The sequence below is a fragment of the Myripristis murdjan genome, chromosome 3 (genome assembly GCF_902150065.1).
Source record: "Myripristis murdjan chromosome 3, fMyrMur1.1, whole genome shotgun sequence".
Taxonomy (NCBI): Eukaryota; Metazoa; Chordata; class Actinopteri; order Holocentriformes; family Holocentridae; genus Myripristis; species Myripristis murdjan.
In genome coordinates this window covers 8,019,617-8,035,126 of record NC_043982.1, presented here as the reverse complement: position 1 = coordinate 8,035,126, position 15,510 = coordinate 8,019,617, and the positions used below count along the sequence as shown (strand labels likewise).

The 15,510-nt window shown below is 42.8% G+C and overlaps 2 protein-coding genes across 4 annotated transcripts in view; one reads left to right on the top strand and one right to left on the bottom strand.

The window, feature by feature from the left end:
• Window positions 1-2,186, bottom strand: part of mical2a (microtubule associated monooxygenase, calponin and LIM domain containing 2a) — a 40,637-nt gene extending 38,451 nt beyond the window's left edge. For 2 of the 3 annotated variants that reach the window (XM_030048462.1, XM_030048460.1), the window contains exon 1: window positions 2,079-2,186. The gene's annotated coding sequence lies outside the window, so the exon portion shown is untranslated. Of the gene's footprint in view, window positions 1-1,535; window positions 1,708-2,078 lie in introns of those variants that run through there. The other variant, XM_030048461.1, reaches the window with a different exon arrangement.
• Window positions 2,187-8,738: 6,552 nt separating this feature from the next.
• dkk3a (dickkopf WNT signaling pathway inhibitor 3a) lies at window positions 8,739-13,663 on the top strand. Its single transcript, XM_030048122.1, has 7 exons — window positions 8,739-8,936; window positions 9,201-9,326; window positions 9,418-9,489; window positions 10,876-10,968; window positions 11,546-11,690; window positions 12,280-12,436; window positions 12,684-13,663. The coding sequence occupies exons 1-7, from the start codon at window positions 8,745-8,747 to the stop codon at window positions 12,769-12,771; spliced, it is 873 nt and encodes a 290-aa protein (XP_029903982.1). The 5' UTR covers window positions 8,739-8,744; the 3' UTR covers window positions 12,772-13,663.
• The last annotated feature ends 1,847 nt before the right edge of the window (window positions 13,664-15,510 follow it).

The following is a 15,510-nucleotide window of genomic DNA, read 5'->3' as shown; positions in this document are numbered from 1 at the left end:
GGTTTTCTCCCATCATAGTAGTTTTTTTTCAGTCAACCAAAACATTTGACACACATGATCTGACACTGATACTGTGCTACTTTGCGACCTCATAAGGATCGCACCCCACCCCCCCACACCTCCCTCACACACACACACACATTGTTGAACGTCTATCTTTGTGAGAACATTATACTGACTTCCATTCATTTTTTAGAGCCTTTCCGTAATGTTAACCATAACCAACACATGCCGAACCCAAACCCTTACCCTAACCTTAACGTAACCAACAAGCCAGAATTTGCCTTAATAGCTGTGAGAACCAGCCAGAATGTCTTCACTTCCCAAAAATGTCCCCACTCTGTTGGTTCAAAAATGTGTTCTGGCCCTCACTGTGTACCAAGTACAAGTACACATGCACACAAACACACACACATGTTGACCAAGGTCACTTTATAGGACATTACATAGATTGACATTCATTTCTGCTTTTTCCCAATTTAGTCCATGAGCCAGACCATCAATGACAACCGAAAAGGTGGGCAATTTTTAGTTGCTTTTTTCTTCTTCCTATATATGTCAACATTATTTATTTGCATGATAGCCTTTGCAGACTGGCAGCTTAGTGATGGTTATCATGCATTCAATATATAAATATATAAATATATAAATATATATAAATATAAATATATACATCTATATATACATATATACATACACACACACACACACACACATATATATATATATATATATATATATATATATATGTGTGTGTGTGTGTGTGTGTGTGTGTATATATATATATATATATATATATATATATATATATATATACATATATTCAATATATAATTGGGGAAACGGCTTTTGCCCCCAGTTGGACAAGCCATCCCCAGTTAGCTGGTTTTCAGTCTTAAATTCTTTATTTGTTTTAATTTATCTACTTTGTTTTTTGTAATTTAGTATAATTCACTTATCTCTTTTCATTTCTTTTCATCCCTTTTTATTTCTTCTGAAGCATCTTTGAATACCAAGAAAGACGCTACTGAAATGCGTCCCTGAATGTATAGCCAAATCAGACACAAACATACACACACACTAAAGCCTGAAGGTAATCACACACTTTCAACTGTGTTAGTACAGTAGCAAAGTCTGCAGCGTCCACTGATCATTAACTTAGTCACAGCAGAAGCATTTAAAGTGAATCTATTTGATAATGTCGCTGGCTGATCTTCATCCATGAGCCCTCTTTGACAGTCCATAACATCAACACCACACCTCTGTCTTTTGTCTGCTACAACTTAGGAGCTATAACACCCCACACACACACACACACACACACACACACACACACTGAGGGTTGGCCACTGTTGTACCACTCTGACTGGTGAGCAGGTGGAGAATGCATGAGAAAAGCTGAAAAACACTAAAACAACTTAGCAGAGTTCACTGACCGGTGCTGCAGGCCTGTTTTTGGTCAGTCACACTATAACAGCCTGATTTAAATCCCAAAGCCCTGGGCGGGGAGGCTGAGAGCAGAGACCTTGTCTTACCTGTCTCTGGCACTGGGTGAGAAGCTCCTCAGCTTTTTTTTTTTTTTTTTTTTTTTTCCTTTTAAACGCACTGAGACACACAGAAGCTGTCCTTCCTGTTCTTAAAAATGAGTTAAGAAATGAACTGTCAGCGCAGATAAAGGCGCTCCAAAGTGATTTACAGCGCAGGAATCAGCACCGCAGAATGTGGCACTTGCGCAAGTGGCTGCGGTTATCTTATCTGGGGGCAGACAGGCAGCCCAGATGTTCCTGAGACAGCAGCCACACCGTGAAACGTGAACAAAACACGTTTTAAAAATAAGATACCAACCTCAGCGGAAAAAACGCTGAAAAAACTGTTACATGCCGTGTGGACAAGTCAGTTTTACCCCGTAAAAAGCGACTCCTGGCTGTTACTCAACACACAGACCTTAACGGCTACTTACAGTGATAAGCTAGTTTTTAAACCCGGCAGGAGTTCGTTATTTTTCAAAAGGAGAAACCGCTCGCACGTGCCAGGTGTTACAGCGACTTGGGTAGGCGAGGAGAAAAAAATGAACTTACCGTATATGTTTCCGCTAAAGTTATGAACAGGCAGTCGTTCCGGTGTCTTTGATGAAGCGAGGTGCCGGGGACTGAGGTCGGTGAAGGGCTCCAGTCACTCACTCAGCTTGACAGCCAGCAGTGTGTGTGTGTGTGTGTGTGTGTGTGTGTGTGTGTGTGTGTGTGTGTGTGTGTGTGTGTGTGTGTGCGCGCGCGCGCGCGCGCGTGTGCGTGTGCGTGTGTGTGTCGGACCTGCCTCCCTCCAGGCTGGGCGGCGCTCACAGCCCCGACACATCCCATTAACTACCGCTGCTGTTTGGTCCAGAGGTTCACAGGCTTTCTCATGCCGGTTTATTTCAAAATAGACTCCGCGTCACCAAAACCCGCTCTGTAACAGCTTGTCCCGAGGACGTTTTCTGTAACATTTTGTCCCGAGGAGCACATCACTTCATATGGAAATGCATAGGGGCTCCTCGTGTGTCACGGTGAAGTCCAACTCTGCGATAACGAGCATCAAAAGTTTTGACACACAATACTGGGCAGAGATGTTATGTAGCTCAATTTTAAGGATCTAACACCCAAAGCTCCATTTCAAAAACACAAAATGTACACGCAAATGTGATATAGTGCCGGGAATATGTGGATAATTTACATTGTATGGGAAAAGGAAAACCTCGTCCACCGCAGTCATCCTGACACATTGTCTTTTTGTGTTGTTATAATAAACTATTCGTCAGAGACGTCTGGGAAAACCACTGCTTAAAGCAACACACAAAATGCCTACCATGTACAGGCTGTCAGCACAAACTGTAGGCCTACAGGTCAAGCCCCCTTTCTCTCTCTTTTTACACACACACACACACACACACACACACACACACACACACACACACACACACATGCACAGTGCACGGCTCGTTATTATACTCCAATGGCTGGTAGGCTATATTTAGCATGAAGGCAAACGAGGCCATCTGGTGGTAAAATCGCGGAAATGCACTTTCAGTATATAAAGTGTGAAAGTGAATTCAATTTCCAGTTAATTAGGGCTAATTAGATGGTGTCGGTATTGGATGCACTGTAATAACTGTGATCTTTCGCCATAGTTGTTTCAGATTTAGACTGGACTATCCAACCTCTGTGCGTCCTGGTTGCTCAGTAGTCCAGTCATTTTATGAAAAAAACCTAGGACAAATTGCAACAGAAGCAAACTCAACTAATTTTGGATCCTCAGTTTGTCCTGAGTGAGGGAAAAAAAAAAAAGTCCCAAGGAATCCCATTGGTGGAAAGTTTTGAAAATCACCTCTATATGAACATATACCAGATATCACTATAAAAATTCACAAGTTGATTACACACACAAAGACAAGAAAAAAAGTCAGTTACAAGTTCTTTGAATTATTCTGTTTACACATGCATATCACACATTATCTGATTTGATATGCGCTAATAAGGAATATAAGGAATAAATGCCAGAACAGATATTTAAACAGTGAATTCAAAGGTTACTATATATATATACTATATATATAGTAACCTTTGAATCCACTGTTTAAATTTAAACTGTTTAAATTTAAACAATGAATTCAAAGGTCTGGCATTTATTCCTTATATTCCTTATTAGCGCATATCAAATCAGATCATCAGTTTAACCCTTTAAACCCTGGAGCCCACAGGCGGCTCTCAAATCCACTTCACTCCTTCAAACCAAACTAGAGAGTTTAAAAACTGATACTTTGGACTGTGAATATTTTTTTTTTTTTTTTTTTTATTGAGGGGTGGTGGGGTTGTGGATAGTGTGTGTGTGGGAATGGGGGGGTGGGAGTAGTGTGTGTGGCAGGTGGGGGGTTGAGGATGCTGTGTTTGGGGTGGGGGGGTGATTGCAAAGGGGAATGGACTGACATTTAATGGATGTGTGTGTGTGTGTGTGTGTGTGTGTGTGTGTGGTGGGGTGTGGTGGGGTGGGTTTTACTCCCTCCTCCTCCTTCGAGGAGTCAGGAATTTGATGACTCTTCCCACCCAGATGCGAATCTTGGATTTCTTTTTTTTGCGAGGCTTTTCCTCGTCTCGGTCTCCAGAGTCAACGCCCGGCGCTTTGCTGCAGTGGAGGGCTTCCTTCTGCTCCTCCTTCTCCTCCTTCTCCTCCTCCTCCTCCTTCTCCTCCTCCTCCTTCTCCTCCTCCTGCTCCTCCTTCTCCTCCTCCTTCTCCTCTGGGCTCAGCTCAGTCTTCATTTCTGCGTCCTCGTTCTGGAGCATTTCAAGCTGGCTGAGGACCTTCTTCTTCTCCTCCTCCTCTGCACTCAGCTTTGTTTTCAGCTCCCCAATCTCTGAGTCCTTCTCCTTGATAACTGATTCCAGCTTCCCGATGGTCTGGAAAAGGCACTTCTCATCCTTCTTGGCCCTGATCAGCAGGTGCATGTCCCGCCGGGCCATGGTCTTCTGTTTGAGGATGATGTACCTTTGCCTCTCGATCTTCTCCTTGAGGCCTGAGTTCTGTGTCTCATAGAACTCCTTTGCTCTGGTCTCAGCCTCCAGTTTGCTGGAGAGCTCCTGGTTCTTCTGGATGGCCTCCTCCAATTTCTGAAGGAGAGCCTCCTCCTCCGGATTCTGGAGGGCCACCTCTCTGGGCTCCTTTAGCTCCTGCTGGCTGCTGGAGGTCTTGCAGGCGTCCTGCTGCTCCTCCCTGCAAGCCAAGCACTTTTCAGCCTCGGAGGTCTCAGGAGTCTCAAATGTCTCAAGGGTCTCAGGGATGCTGGAGGTCTTGGAGGTATCGGTGTTGTGAGGAGTCTTCACAGGAGCCTTGCTGTTCTGGCAGGTGCCCTGCTCATTCAGCCTACAAGCCCAGAAGTTTTTGGCTTGAGTGAAGGAGATTTTGGAGGTCTCAGATCTGTTTGGAGTCTCTGAGATCTCAAGGGTCTCTGAGGTCTCAGGGTTGTTGAAGCTCTTGGAGATCAGAGTGTTCTGGCTGGAGTCCTGCTGCTCCTGTACCCAAGTCCAGAAAATCTTAGTTTGTGCAAAGCGCATTGCGAAGGTCTCAGTGGTCTCGCAGGGCGGAGTGGTCTTGGAGATCTCAGGGGTCTTGGACTGTCCTTGCAGCCCCTCCATGTTTTAGCTAAAGCAAGGAAGAAAAACCTTGTTTATATTGCACATTTCATTTCATGTGGAAACACAATTTATTTCACAGAGCAAGAACTACCAAGGAAGCTGCCACCATGAAGACTGTGGCTGCTGTCTTGAGTCAAACATCAGACAGACAGAAACACAATTCAAACAGAAACATCAGATCTGTGAGGAAAAACAAAGGGATGCACTGATCCAATATCAATACTGATATATATTGATATCAGATGTCGATCCAATAGTGACTCAAACAGCTGGATCACCTGTCAGTGACAATGGGGCTGATCTGGGGCCAAATCATTAATTTCAGTTCTATGTTCACATAGAATTAAACCCTTAAAAAGCACAGCTGGAAGAGTTTCCAGTCCACTTTGAAAAGACAAACACAAGTTAAACACTGAAATTTAAAACAGATGCTTTTCAGCTTTTCCTGTGAGCGGCACCTTGCAGTCGTCTAGCTGACTGGAAATACAAGTATGGACCACCTTTTCAGATTAAAAGCTCCTTACCTTCACAATAATATACAACAGGTAGCTCAGCTAATTGTTCAACTGTGCTGCACGCAGCTCTGAGCAGGTTGGTGTGAGGCGATCTGCAGCCCGTCTGCCTATTTTGTGCCTCCATCCTCTGATGACATCATGTTCTTCATGATATCACATCACATCTCCCTGTGACATCACAAACACTTTCAGTGACTCCACATTCCAATCAGCACATTCCAAACACTCAAACTTAGAAAGTCTAATGTAATGCTATATTTTATTTTTATAGTATTTCATTTGAGATTGAGAATAAAATGCTGTGTCTTAAAACGAGTCATGATGTTTTGGAGAATTCCACAACACAGCACCGCCTCACCTCATGTTACACACTAAAACTCTGTTAACACCAATATAATATTACATATATTGTAAAATGTGATGTCATTGTCAGATAATGTGTGATATGCATGTGTAAACAGAATAATTCAGAGAACTTGTTGACGTTTGTTGACGTTTTCTTGATGTTTTCTTGACGTTTTTTCTTGTCTTTGTGTGTGTAATCAACTTGTGAATTATTATAGTGATATCTGAAAGTAAAATTTTGAACCCCTTTCCCCTGTGTGTTAAAAAGGGTGGGGTTTTTTTTTTGGTATTATAGGTGATTTTCAAAACTTTCCACCAATGGGATTCTTTGAGACTTTTTTCCCCTCACTCAGGACAAACTGAGGATACAAAATCAGCTGAGTTTTCTTCTCTTGCAATTTGTCCTAGGTTGACGCCAATTTTGGACTAAAATTACTGGACTACAGTTGGGCGCACTTCACCAAACCAAGTCACGTACCAACTATGTTGTAACAAAAGTAGTCTAACTACTTACAGCAACCGAAAGGGTTAACTCCAGTCTGCTGATTCCCTGCACTGACATCCTCAGTCACCTGAGAAACAGTTGTTCTTCTGATTTTCCCACCATATCGCACTAATGCATGAGCATCAGTATTCAAATGTTCGCTTCCAGTCACATTTTCTGGCCATTTTACAGGCCAGCTGCCGAACTGGCTTTTTATAGGCTCCGCTGCTCCGGCCAGTGACTTCACCACTCAAACAGATGATGATGTTGTACGAGCAGCATAGACAACACCTGGAACACATCATACATTTACTCTGGTATTGACTGTCTTTGATGTATTTATGGAGCTGGAGTGATGCATTGTTTATTTCTGTTTCCTCTGTGCAGCACAGCTTTGTGCAGCTTTGAACTTTCAGTAAAACGCCACTCAGTGGTCAGACTCAGTCCTGTCTCCGCCTCATCCCTCACTGGTCAGTGGCCATCACCTGCTCATCTCATAAGTGGTGAGGAGGTGGGCATCATTCCATTGATAACCAAGTGGATACTCCAGCTGTTTTCAACTAAAAACCAAAATTCAGAAAGTGGTGCCAAGTTGTAACCAAAACAGGTAAACCAGCCAGAGGTGGAAAAATAAAAAGGGGACCTACTGCAGGACAGGCGGTCCCACTAGCAAGCAAAAAGCTACGATGCATCATATCTGATGAAACAATCTTTGTCCATGATTAAGACTGTTATTTGGTGATCCACATTAAAACACTGAGGAAATACACATTGAACTAATAACCTCTTAAGTTTTTTATTCACAGACACCTCCAGAGTAAAATATAGAGGCAACTATTAACATTTGTTTCACACAAACACACACACACACACACACACACACACACACACACACACACAACCCACTCTTAAGTGAAAAAGCAATTCACACCAAACTTTAAAGTCCTATATTTTTTTGTGCAAGTTGCTCTAAGTTAATTTCTTTGGGGATTTTTTTTTTTTTTCATTTCTAATTAATTCCAAATGGAGGTTAGCAGAGAATCAGCTGAGCAAGGTCCCTGTTCAGTTAACTAGCTCCTCAGCTAAGCAGAGAGGCTGAAAATGTGATGAGCTGTCTATAAAAGCTCTTGCAGTGAACACACATTAGTCTTTGGTAAGCGCTACGTGGTAAAAGTGTCCAGCTTGAGGACAGTGATCTGTGTTCCCACACTGCTGCAGGATGCAGCTTCCAGCTTAGACTGTGGAAGCCCCTCTGACAGCTGGACACTGGAAAGGGGCTGAGGCCGAAACTGAACACCTGGACAGGTGCAGTGGATGGAGGTTTCAACAACTGACCTAAAGGCTGCTCAGGGAAATAAAACAACAGGGACTGTGCAGATTACAGCAGAGATTACATCAAAATAGATATTAGCTCAACTTACTGGCCCTTTGCTGAAATGTACAGCAAACACTTTACACAGTACTTGCACTTTAGTCACTGTTTCTATAGAAACTCAAGCCAGCTGAGCAGCCTTTGCAAAGAGTGAACATTTCATATGATAGCATATTAAAAGTAGACTTCATGACTATTATCATTATTTTTGTTGTTGTTGTTGTTTTCATCGCCATTGCCATCAGTGCCGGCTTTACCTGTGTTGGCGCTCTAGACAAAATTACTCCCTTGCGCCCTTCAATGCCTACTTACTCACTTATTTATTTATTTAGAAGCCTAGCTTTTTTACCACGACTCAAACAAAATTACTTCTCTTATATCTTTTATTGGCTACCACTGATTTATGGACAGCAGTTCTGTATTTATTTATTTATCTATTTATCTATTTATTTATTGTGTTATATTTTTGAGCTTACGCTGTTCAGTATATTACACACATTCAGATTTGAACTGCGCGCTTGACGTGTGAGCAGCTCCAGCCTGACAGAGGAGCTCCCATGATGGAGAGCTGTGAGTTTGGGATGGTGCTACAGCCTGACGTGACTGGTAAAAGACTAACACTGAGCCACGGCTAATGAGTTTATCATTATTTTGTCTCGGACACGACCCGACAGAGATGCTTGTGTACTTATTTATTACGAGTTGGTACAGAAAAGGCACAGACATGGTGGAGCTGCGGACCTGCAGTGACGGAGAGACGCACCTCAGCTGCGGTGACGCTGCTCTGTATGTGTGTGTGAGTGTGTGAGTGTGTGTCGGCGGCTCACCACACCCTGTCAGTGCGCAGCAGCAGCAGCAGCAGCAGCATGATGTGGCGCTTCGCCCTGCTCCTCCTGGCTCTCACAGCCCACAGCGGGGCCATCCTGCCCGAAATAGTGGATTCAGGCATCAACCAGATCCTGGAGGAGAATTCCGTCCAGGACAGCAACAACGTGCTGGTGGAGGTGGAGCAGGAGACGGAGGACACGCAGCCCAGACTGGAGGATGCTGCCGGGCAAGTAAGCAGCCAGCACGCCTCTCAGCTTTATTTGTGCCTGTTTACTGCTCATCACCTCAATTGTAAGTTAACAACTACTTGCTAATACTTTGATGAGCCTTTGAATACATCTTTTTTTCCCCAGGGACTATTTCCAAGTATAAATTCAGAAAATTCATAAATCCAGACTGAGCAGACAGCAGAGGCAGCACAGAGGTGACTTCTCAGTGCATGTATTGATTTTCTGCGCCTGAAACTTGAACCGATCCATATCCAATCTTTCCAGAGGGGCAACGACAGTGTCGATTCCAGTCTTCGTCTCCATAACCTTCCTTCCAGTCAGGACAGTGAAGGTGGCTCTGAAAAAGTGAATGGCAGTCAGCCTGGCCACAGCTCAGAGACAGCACACCAGGTAGGCTTTGACCTGCACAAAGGGCAAACAGAAGTGGGATAGTCTGTTTTCTTGGTCATACAGGCCAAACAACTGTCCCATCTTCATGCAGGAGACAAACAACATTACCAAGGAAACGGATGCCATCACAACCACAGCTGTCCCATTTAGTGGCCCCAACCATGTAAGTGAATTCTTTGCTATGACACACTGATCACAGTTAACATGTCAAGGTACCCATACACTCTTGCATCTGCATCAAAAGGACAGCAAACAGAATGTGTATTGTGTTGCTTTTAACAGATTTAAAGACATGACACAATTTCTCTCAAATATATATTTTGTATTTCTTATGATGCACATTATTAGATTGCTTTATCACTATGTTTTGTGATGAGTATTATTTCAAGCCTGCTAATGATGTTATTAATATAGTCTTGACATTCCGGTGTCTTTTGGGCAAAGTTCTTCATGTCCTTTGCCTCTCTCAGCTGGAAAGATGGTACAGAAGCAGAATGAAATGTTCTTGGCAGCGGCTGGCCACTAAAAGGCAGCGTGCCGTCCATTCATAATGTGAGGTAGCAGCATCATCGCTGCTGATCTGGCATAATGTCTGCAAAGGAATCAAACTGATCGATCAACTGTGTGTCTGCCTGGGCTGCACCGTGTGTATTTCCTGTCTTAAGTTAATGGGCTGTTGCCAGTATTTGCTTGTGTAGAAAAAAAAAAGATGAACAGTGCTGAAATGCTGAGATAATAAAATGCACGGCCAGGTGGTTTTTAAAGATAAGGCATTGTCTACTTAGCAGATTGTATTTTCAGTGCAGGCAGTGAAACGCTTTCTGTAAAAAAAAAAAAAAAAAAAAATGTTGATAAGTGTGAATTTCTGCGCTGTGCTCTTGCTGTTTGTAACTGGAATACCTCCAAAAGAAGGAAAAAGATCCTTTGGCAACAAGACAATATAGCATTTGCCAAAGCTTTTCAGTAAACTGACCAAAAAAGAATGATAACTGTTTGATAATTATGTTCTGTATAAGCAGAGAACACAAAGTTTGCAATTGATAAAACAAGACGATGCATGACGTTTAATTAAAACACTGTCATAGACTAATAGCCATGATACAGTCAGTATGCTGTATGTCTCATCATCTGATTGCTTTTATACTTATGCTGAACAACCTTCCTGGCAGGATAAAGTGTTTGCAGGCCATCAGATAGTAGGAAGACAAACAAGGTTAAAACTGTGAGACAGGAGTCTGTCCCAGTTTCACCAGCAAGCCACCCGTTTGAAGAACAAATGGTTCTGGTGATGTGCTTCTCTTCATAAATGTAGGTGTCCCTCGCACCTAATTAGGTGACACAAAGTCTGCAACTTGAAAGGATATTTAGGTCGAGCTTTTACATTCATTTTAACCCGAGATACATCTTTCCATTTATTTATTTATTTATTTATTTATTTTTACAGCACCAGGGTGTTTTGACCCTTGACAACAATCCAAAGCATTTTTCTCTGCACAGCGTAGTGTGGCCTGAGTGATTTCATCGCACGCTCCTGTTCCTTCCTCTTTAGGAGTGCATTATTGATGAGGACTGTGAGAAGGGGAGGTACTGCCTCTATGAAACACACAACTCAAAGTGTCTACCTTGCAAACCTATCGATGTGGTAGGTGAATTTTGTTTATATGGACTTGGACAATTTTTTTTTTTCCTTCTATTTTTTTCTGTTTTTTGTGATACATGCTCGGTCATTTACTTGCAGTGGTCTTTCACTTTGACTGCATTGCAGCGTGTCTCTAAGTGTATGTGGAGTGTTTTGTTTGTGAGCACCACTGTGCCGTGAGCTTCACATTAAAGGACATCGCCCGTGTCAAGGTTAAATAAAAACTCTCCCTCTGCTGTCTTAGGGCACAAACAGAAACAAGGAAATAATGGTAATGAGACTTCTCTCTGAGGAGACATATTCACTTAGTAAGGAGTAGAGTAAAAAAGCAATGCACATGCAGGGATAAAGAACCGGGCCATCTGCTAGTCAGGGTGCATGGTGAACGGATAACACGTACACACACAGAATGATCTGTGATCTGTCAAAGGGACCTCGCAGTATTAGAAATGTTTCTGCTGGACCGTTGTCAGAGACCATTTGGTAGCAGTGTCTTTCTGATCTCATCTCCATTTTATAAACACAGCAGCAAGACTTAGCTCTAGCATCATGTCATTAACGCTGTGTCTGTGTGCTTCAGCCCTGCACCAAGGATGAGGAGTGCTGTGGTGAACACTTGTGTCTGTGGGGCCAGTGCAGTCAAAACGCCACTAAAGGGGAAGCTGGCAGCATTTGCCAATACCAGAGCGACTGCAGCACAGATCTGTGTTGTGCTTTCCATAAAGGTATAGCTCACTCCGAGAATAGCAACACACATCTACAGCACCAACTAGTTAGTCATGCTGTGTCTGAGTATTCAGTGTCCTCTCTCTTTGTCACAGTGAGGAAATTCTCTGAGAAAATGCCCAATAATGCAAAATGTCTGCTCTTCATAAACACGATGCCAAACTCAAATAAATATTCCAAGGTTTTGGGGCAACATAGCAATTGTCCAACTTAGCCAGAATGTGACAAGATGTTTGATACCATTTTCACCTCTGTGCATTTACTGGTTCAGTTCCTTCGGGTAGCATTTTGTGTTAGCTTAGCATAAAGACTTGAAGTCTATGGGAGTTGTTAGCCTGGCTCTGTCAAAGTGGGAAAAAAACCTTACAGCAACTCTGAGGCTGTCTTATTTACACAGTGTATCACATGTATTTCAAATGCATGTCTTGGATTTTTTCTTTTTAAATGAGAGTCGTATTAGGAGAAGTTAGACGGTGGAACTATAACCGCTGAACACATTTATCCTTCCATCTATCACCGTCTATTATTTTATTTTCATGGGTCAGTCGTTGCGTCTCTCAGTTTGTGTTTGTTGTTTTTGGAGCTTAGCCCTGCTCTTCCCTGTCTGCTTGGCCAAGCCAATTGAGCGTGAGCGCTGCTACAGTCCCTCCAACCACCTGATGGAGCTGTTGTCCTGGGACATGGAGGGAGAGGGGCCCAGGGAGCACTGCCCCTGTGCTGAGGATCTCCAGTGTCAGCCCCTTGGGTGAGTGCAGTGGCTGCTGTCCAGCACCGTGTTGCCTCACATGACTTTGACAACAACAATGTTATCCCTGTCTGTTACCCTTGGTAGATAAAAGTAATACTGTACACTTTAGCTATTGGACTTATAAATTTGGTAATGTGTGAAAAATGGTTTGGTTTTGAAGCTTTTACTGTATATCACATATCAACTTTTACTATTCATATCACGCTGCTCTGCTCACAGAAGTTGTGCTCTGCTCCTCTGACAGGCGAGGGTCCATGTGCTTAAAGGGACAAGACTCAAGTGAAGAGGACCTGACAGACACTCTTTACTCAGAGATAGACTATATAGTCTAGATCTAGCTTGAGTTGACTCAGATTGCCCTGTAAAAAAAAGACTGAGGAGTCTCTGCTGTCTCCAGTACTGAAGATGTACACCTCCTGTATGTACCTCACATTTAAGATTTGTTCTTTTGGTTATTGCTTATTCAGTGCTTTGTTGCAGTCAGTTTTAGCATTTCGAGTTTGATAACCTTATCCAAAATGATAGAGCTTTACAGCATTGACCATGCCTGAACCTGCATTACTTAAGTGCTAAGAAGTACAGTCTGTGTCCGCTAAAGTAAGAGAGCTGAGGTTTAGTTAAAATCCTTCACTTGTTAAGGTTTCTGAAAATGGATGATGTCAGATAAAAAAAGGCATTCACTCCATTAGCCATGCAGCTGGAGGACCCTCATGTATCAATGCTGTGAATGTACAAAAAATATCTGTGCATGAGACTGTGCATACGTTTCAGCATCGCTCCTACCATGCTGATGCACAGCACCGGGAGAGACAGAAACATGCAATCAAATGAATGGCATGTTTCATAATTATTATAAAAATGTCTAGCCTTCAGCTTTTCTAAACTTGGACAGTGCATGTTGTCCAACTTCATTTCCCACTTTAGGCACAATGACTTCAAATGAAAACTTGACAGTCTTTTTTTTTAAAAAAAAAATAAAGAATTAAAATCCAGAGTCTAGGCAATCAGAAACTGCATCAATGACATATTGATTGTGCTGTGTGGAAAATGGCTCATGTTGCCTTGATGGAGGGCTGCGGCATTCTGCACTGAGAGCAACAAGTGGCAACTCAGAATTTTTTTCCCAGTGTTTATTTTATTGAACCAAGTGGTGGGTGGACGGCTTATTGATTAGTGTACCCTTTGCAGTATTAATAAATATTTATCGCTACAGCAAGCAGTTGATCCAATGTGGCTGGTCCACATTGGCCAGGCTGGTCTCTCTCTGACTTCTGCCTGTTGCAATAACCCCACCCCCACCCCCCACCCACTGAGTTTGCTGCAGCTCACATCTACCGTCAGCTGTCAGGCTTCATTTTTCACTTGTTTGTTCATTTCTTCACCTGAGCCATATTCAGCACAGGAGCAACATCCTTGACAGTTCCTGCAGCACTGTATTTATGTTCATGAGCAGGAGTAATACTTATCGAGGCAGACTACTTTACAGGATTGTGTACACGCATTTGAAAGTCAAATTTATTGTGTGTACATGTTTTATTTAGAAGAAAGAATTGATTATCTTTTCTGTGCAGCATTGATAACTGAGGGCCCAGGAGGCCGGCAAAAATATGCTTCACGTGTGGCAATACAACGACCGAGGCAGGCAACAGGAGGTTTTGTCTTCCCAGGACAGCTCTCCTCAAACATGATCGGAGCTGTACTCTTCCACACCAACCCGACGACCATCAAATTACCCTTCTGCTTATTCTACTGTCCGTAAGATCTCACCTTTGGTTTCTAAATTCACCACTGATTTCAAACAAGAGATTGAAGGGCAATACCAGTGATTTTGAATGTTTGGCTCATTTATTACTATCAACCCACATTTTACATGGCAACAAACCATTTTGCAGATCATGCAGCAGTACTAAGAATTTCACAACATATAATCAAAACCCCTCTATTTCCAAATGTGAGTTTTTGGTTGTATCAGCCACCTTATCAAGTTCTGTTTCTGTGGCAAACAAAGTCGTCACCATTCCTAAACCACAGAACTGATAATTGGCTGTGGGGACTATTTTCTGGTGGAGAGACCGCATCACTCCGCCCAGTTTCAAATAATCCAAACACAACAGTGCTGCTGCTTTTAGGAGAACTAATGTGGACAGCTTTATTACAATGATGGAATACCAGTGTGGAGAAAGTTTGAAGTCTCTGAAAGTTCATTTTCATATTGTAGTGGAATGAATGGAAATCAAGGGCTGGATAAAAGGGAGGAAAAATGACATTGGAGTTCTTAAATATGACTGCTTGGTTTGGAAAAAGATTAACAGAAACATGATGCATATACATTTTGTAGATATTCGACTAAACATGCAGAATCACTGGTATAGTCCTTTAAAGGGAGAGCTGACCTCTGCAGCTTGTAAAAGCCCTTTCTACAGTTCTGAAATTGAATTATATCAGCAGACAGTAAAGCTTAAATAATGTAAAACAATTACACCTGAGGTTGAGAACATCATAACTGCCCACTTCCACCACCGTAGCTAAACCAGCAGCGCATGATAAATTAGTCTTCCTATCTTAGTCATTATGTAAATGTACATACTTAACACTCTCCTCTTCTACCAAGAGCTATTTGCCGCTCCGTCCTGCTGCTTTGTGTTGCCTCGTGCACCGTGACTTCACAATCTGGCCTTGGATCCCTCGCTGCCTGACTAAGCTGCTGTTGGATGTGGATACAAATCCATGGCATACAGCTTCAACAAGATGCAACGAGGTTTTGGAGGCTCACTGCTGAGCCTCAGCTGCTCGTTCGGTGTACCTAAGATTCTTCCTCTCATCTTCCTCGTTTTACAGTATCCTCCCGCGGCACAGGGAAATTTACAAAGTGAACAGACTGATAAGAGCTGGACAACAACAGCAGTCCAGATCTTAGGTTGCTGCTCTCTCTAACAGCACAGTAAATCACTGGCTTATGTTTGCTCGATAGTGCCTGTAGTCACTGTAAATCTGTCCAACTTCACACACAAAACCGATGAGATAGGCAGGGGTTTCTTTCCTAACTGATAAAGAATTTTCTTTTCACTTCA

Bases quoted from the DNA above. Each gene is read 5' to 3' on its own strand.
- dkk3a (XM_030048122.1), top strand. From the start codon at position 8,745: ATGATGTGGCGCTTCGCCCTGCTCCTCCTGGCTCTCACAGCCCACAGC. The intron at 10,969-11,545 runs GTAGGTGAATTT...TGTGTGCTTCAG, and splicing joins CTTGCAAACCTATCGATGTG to CCCTGCACCAAGGATGAGGA. The intron at 12,437-12,683 runs GTGAGTGCAGTG...CTCCTCTGACAG, and splicing joins CTCCAGTGTCAGCCCCTTGG to GCGAGGGTCCATGTGCTTAA.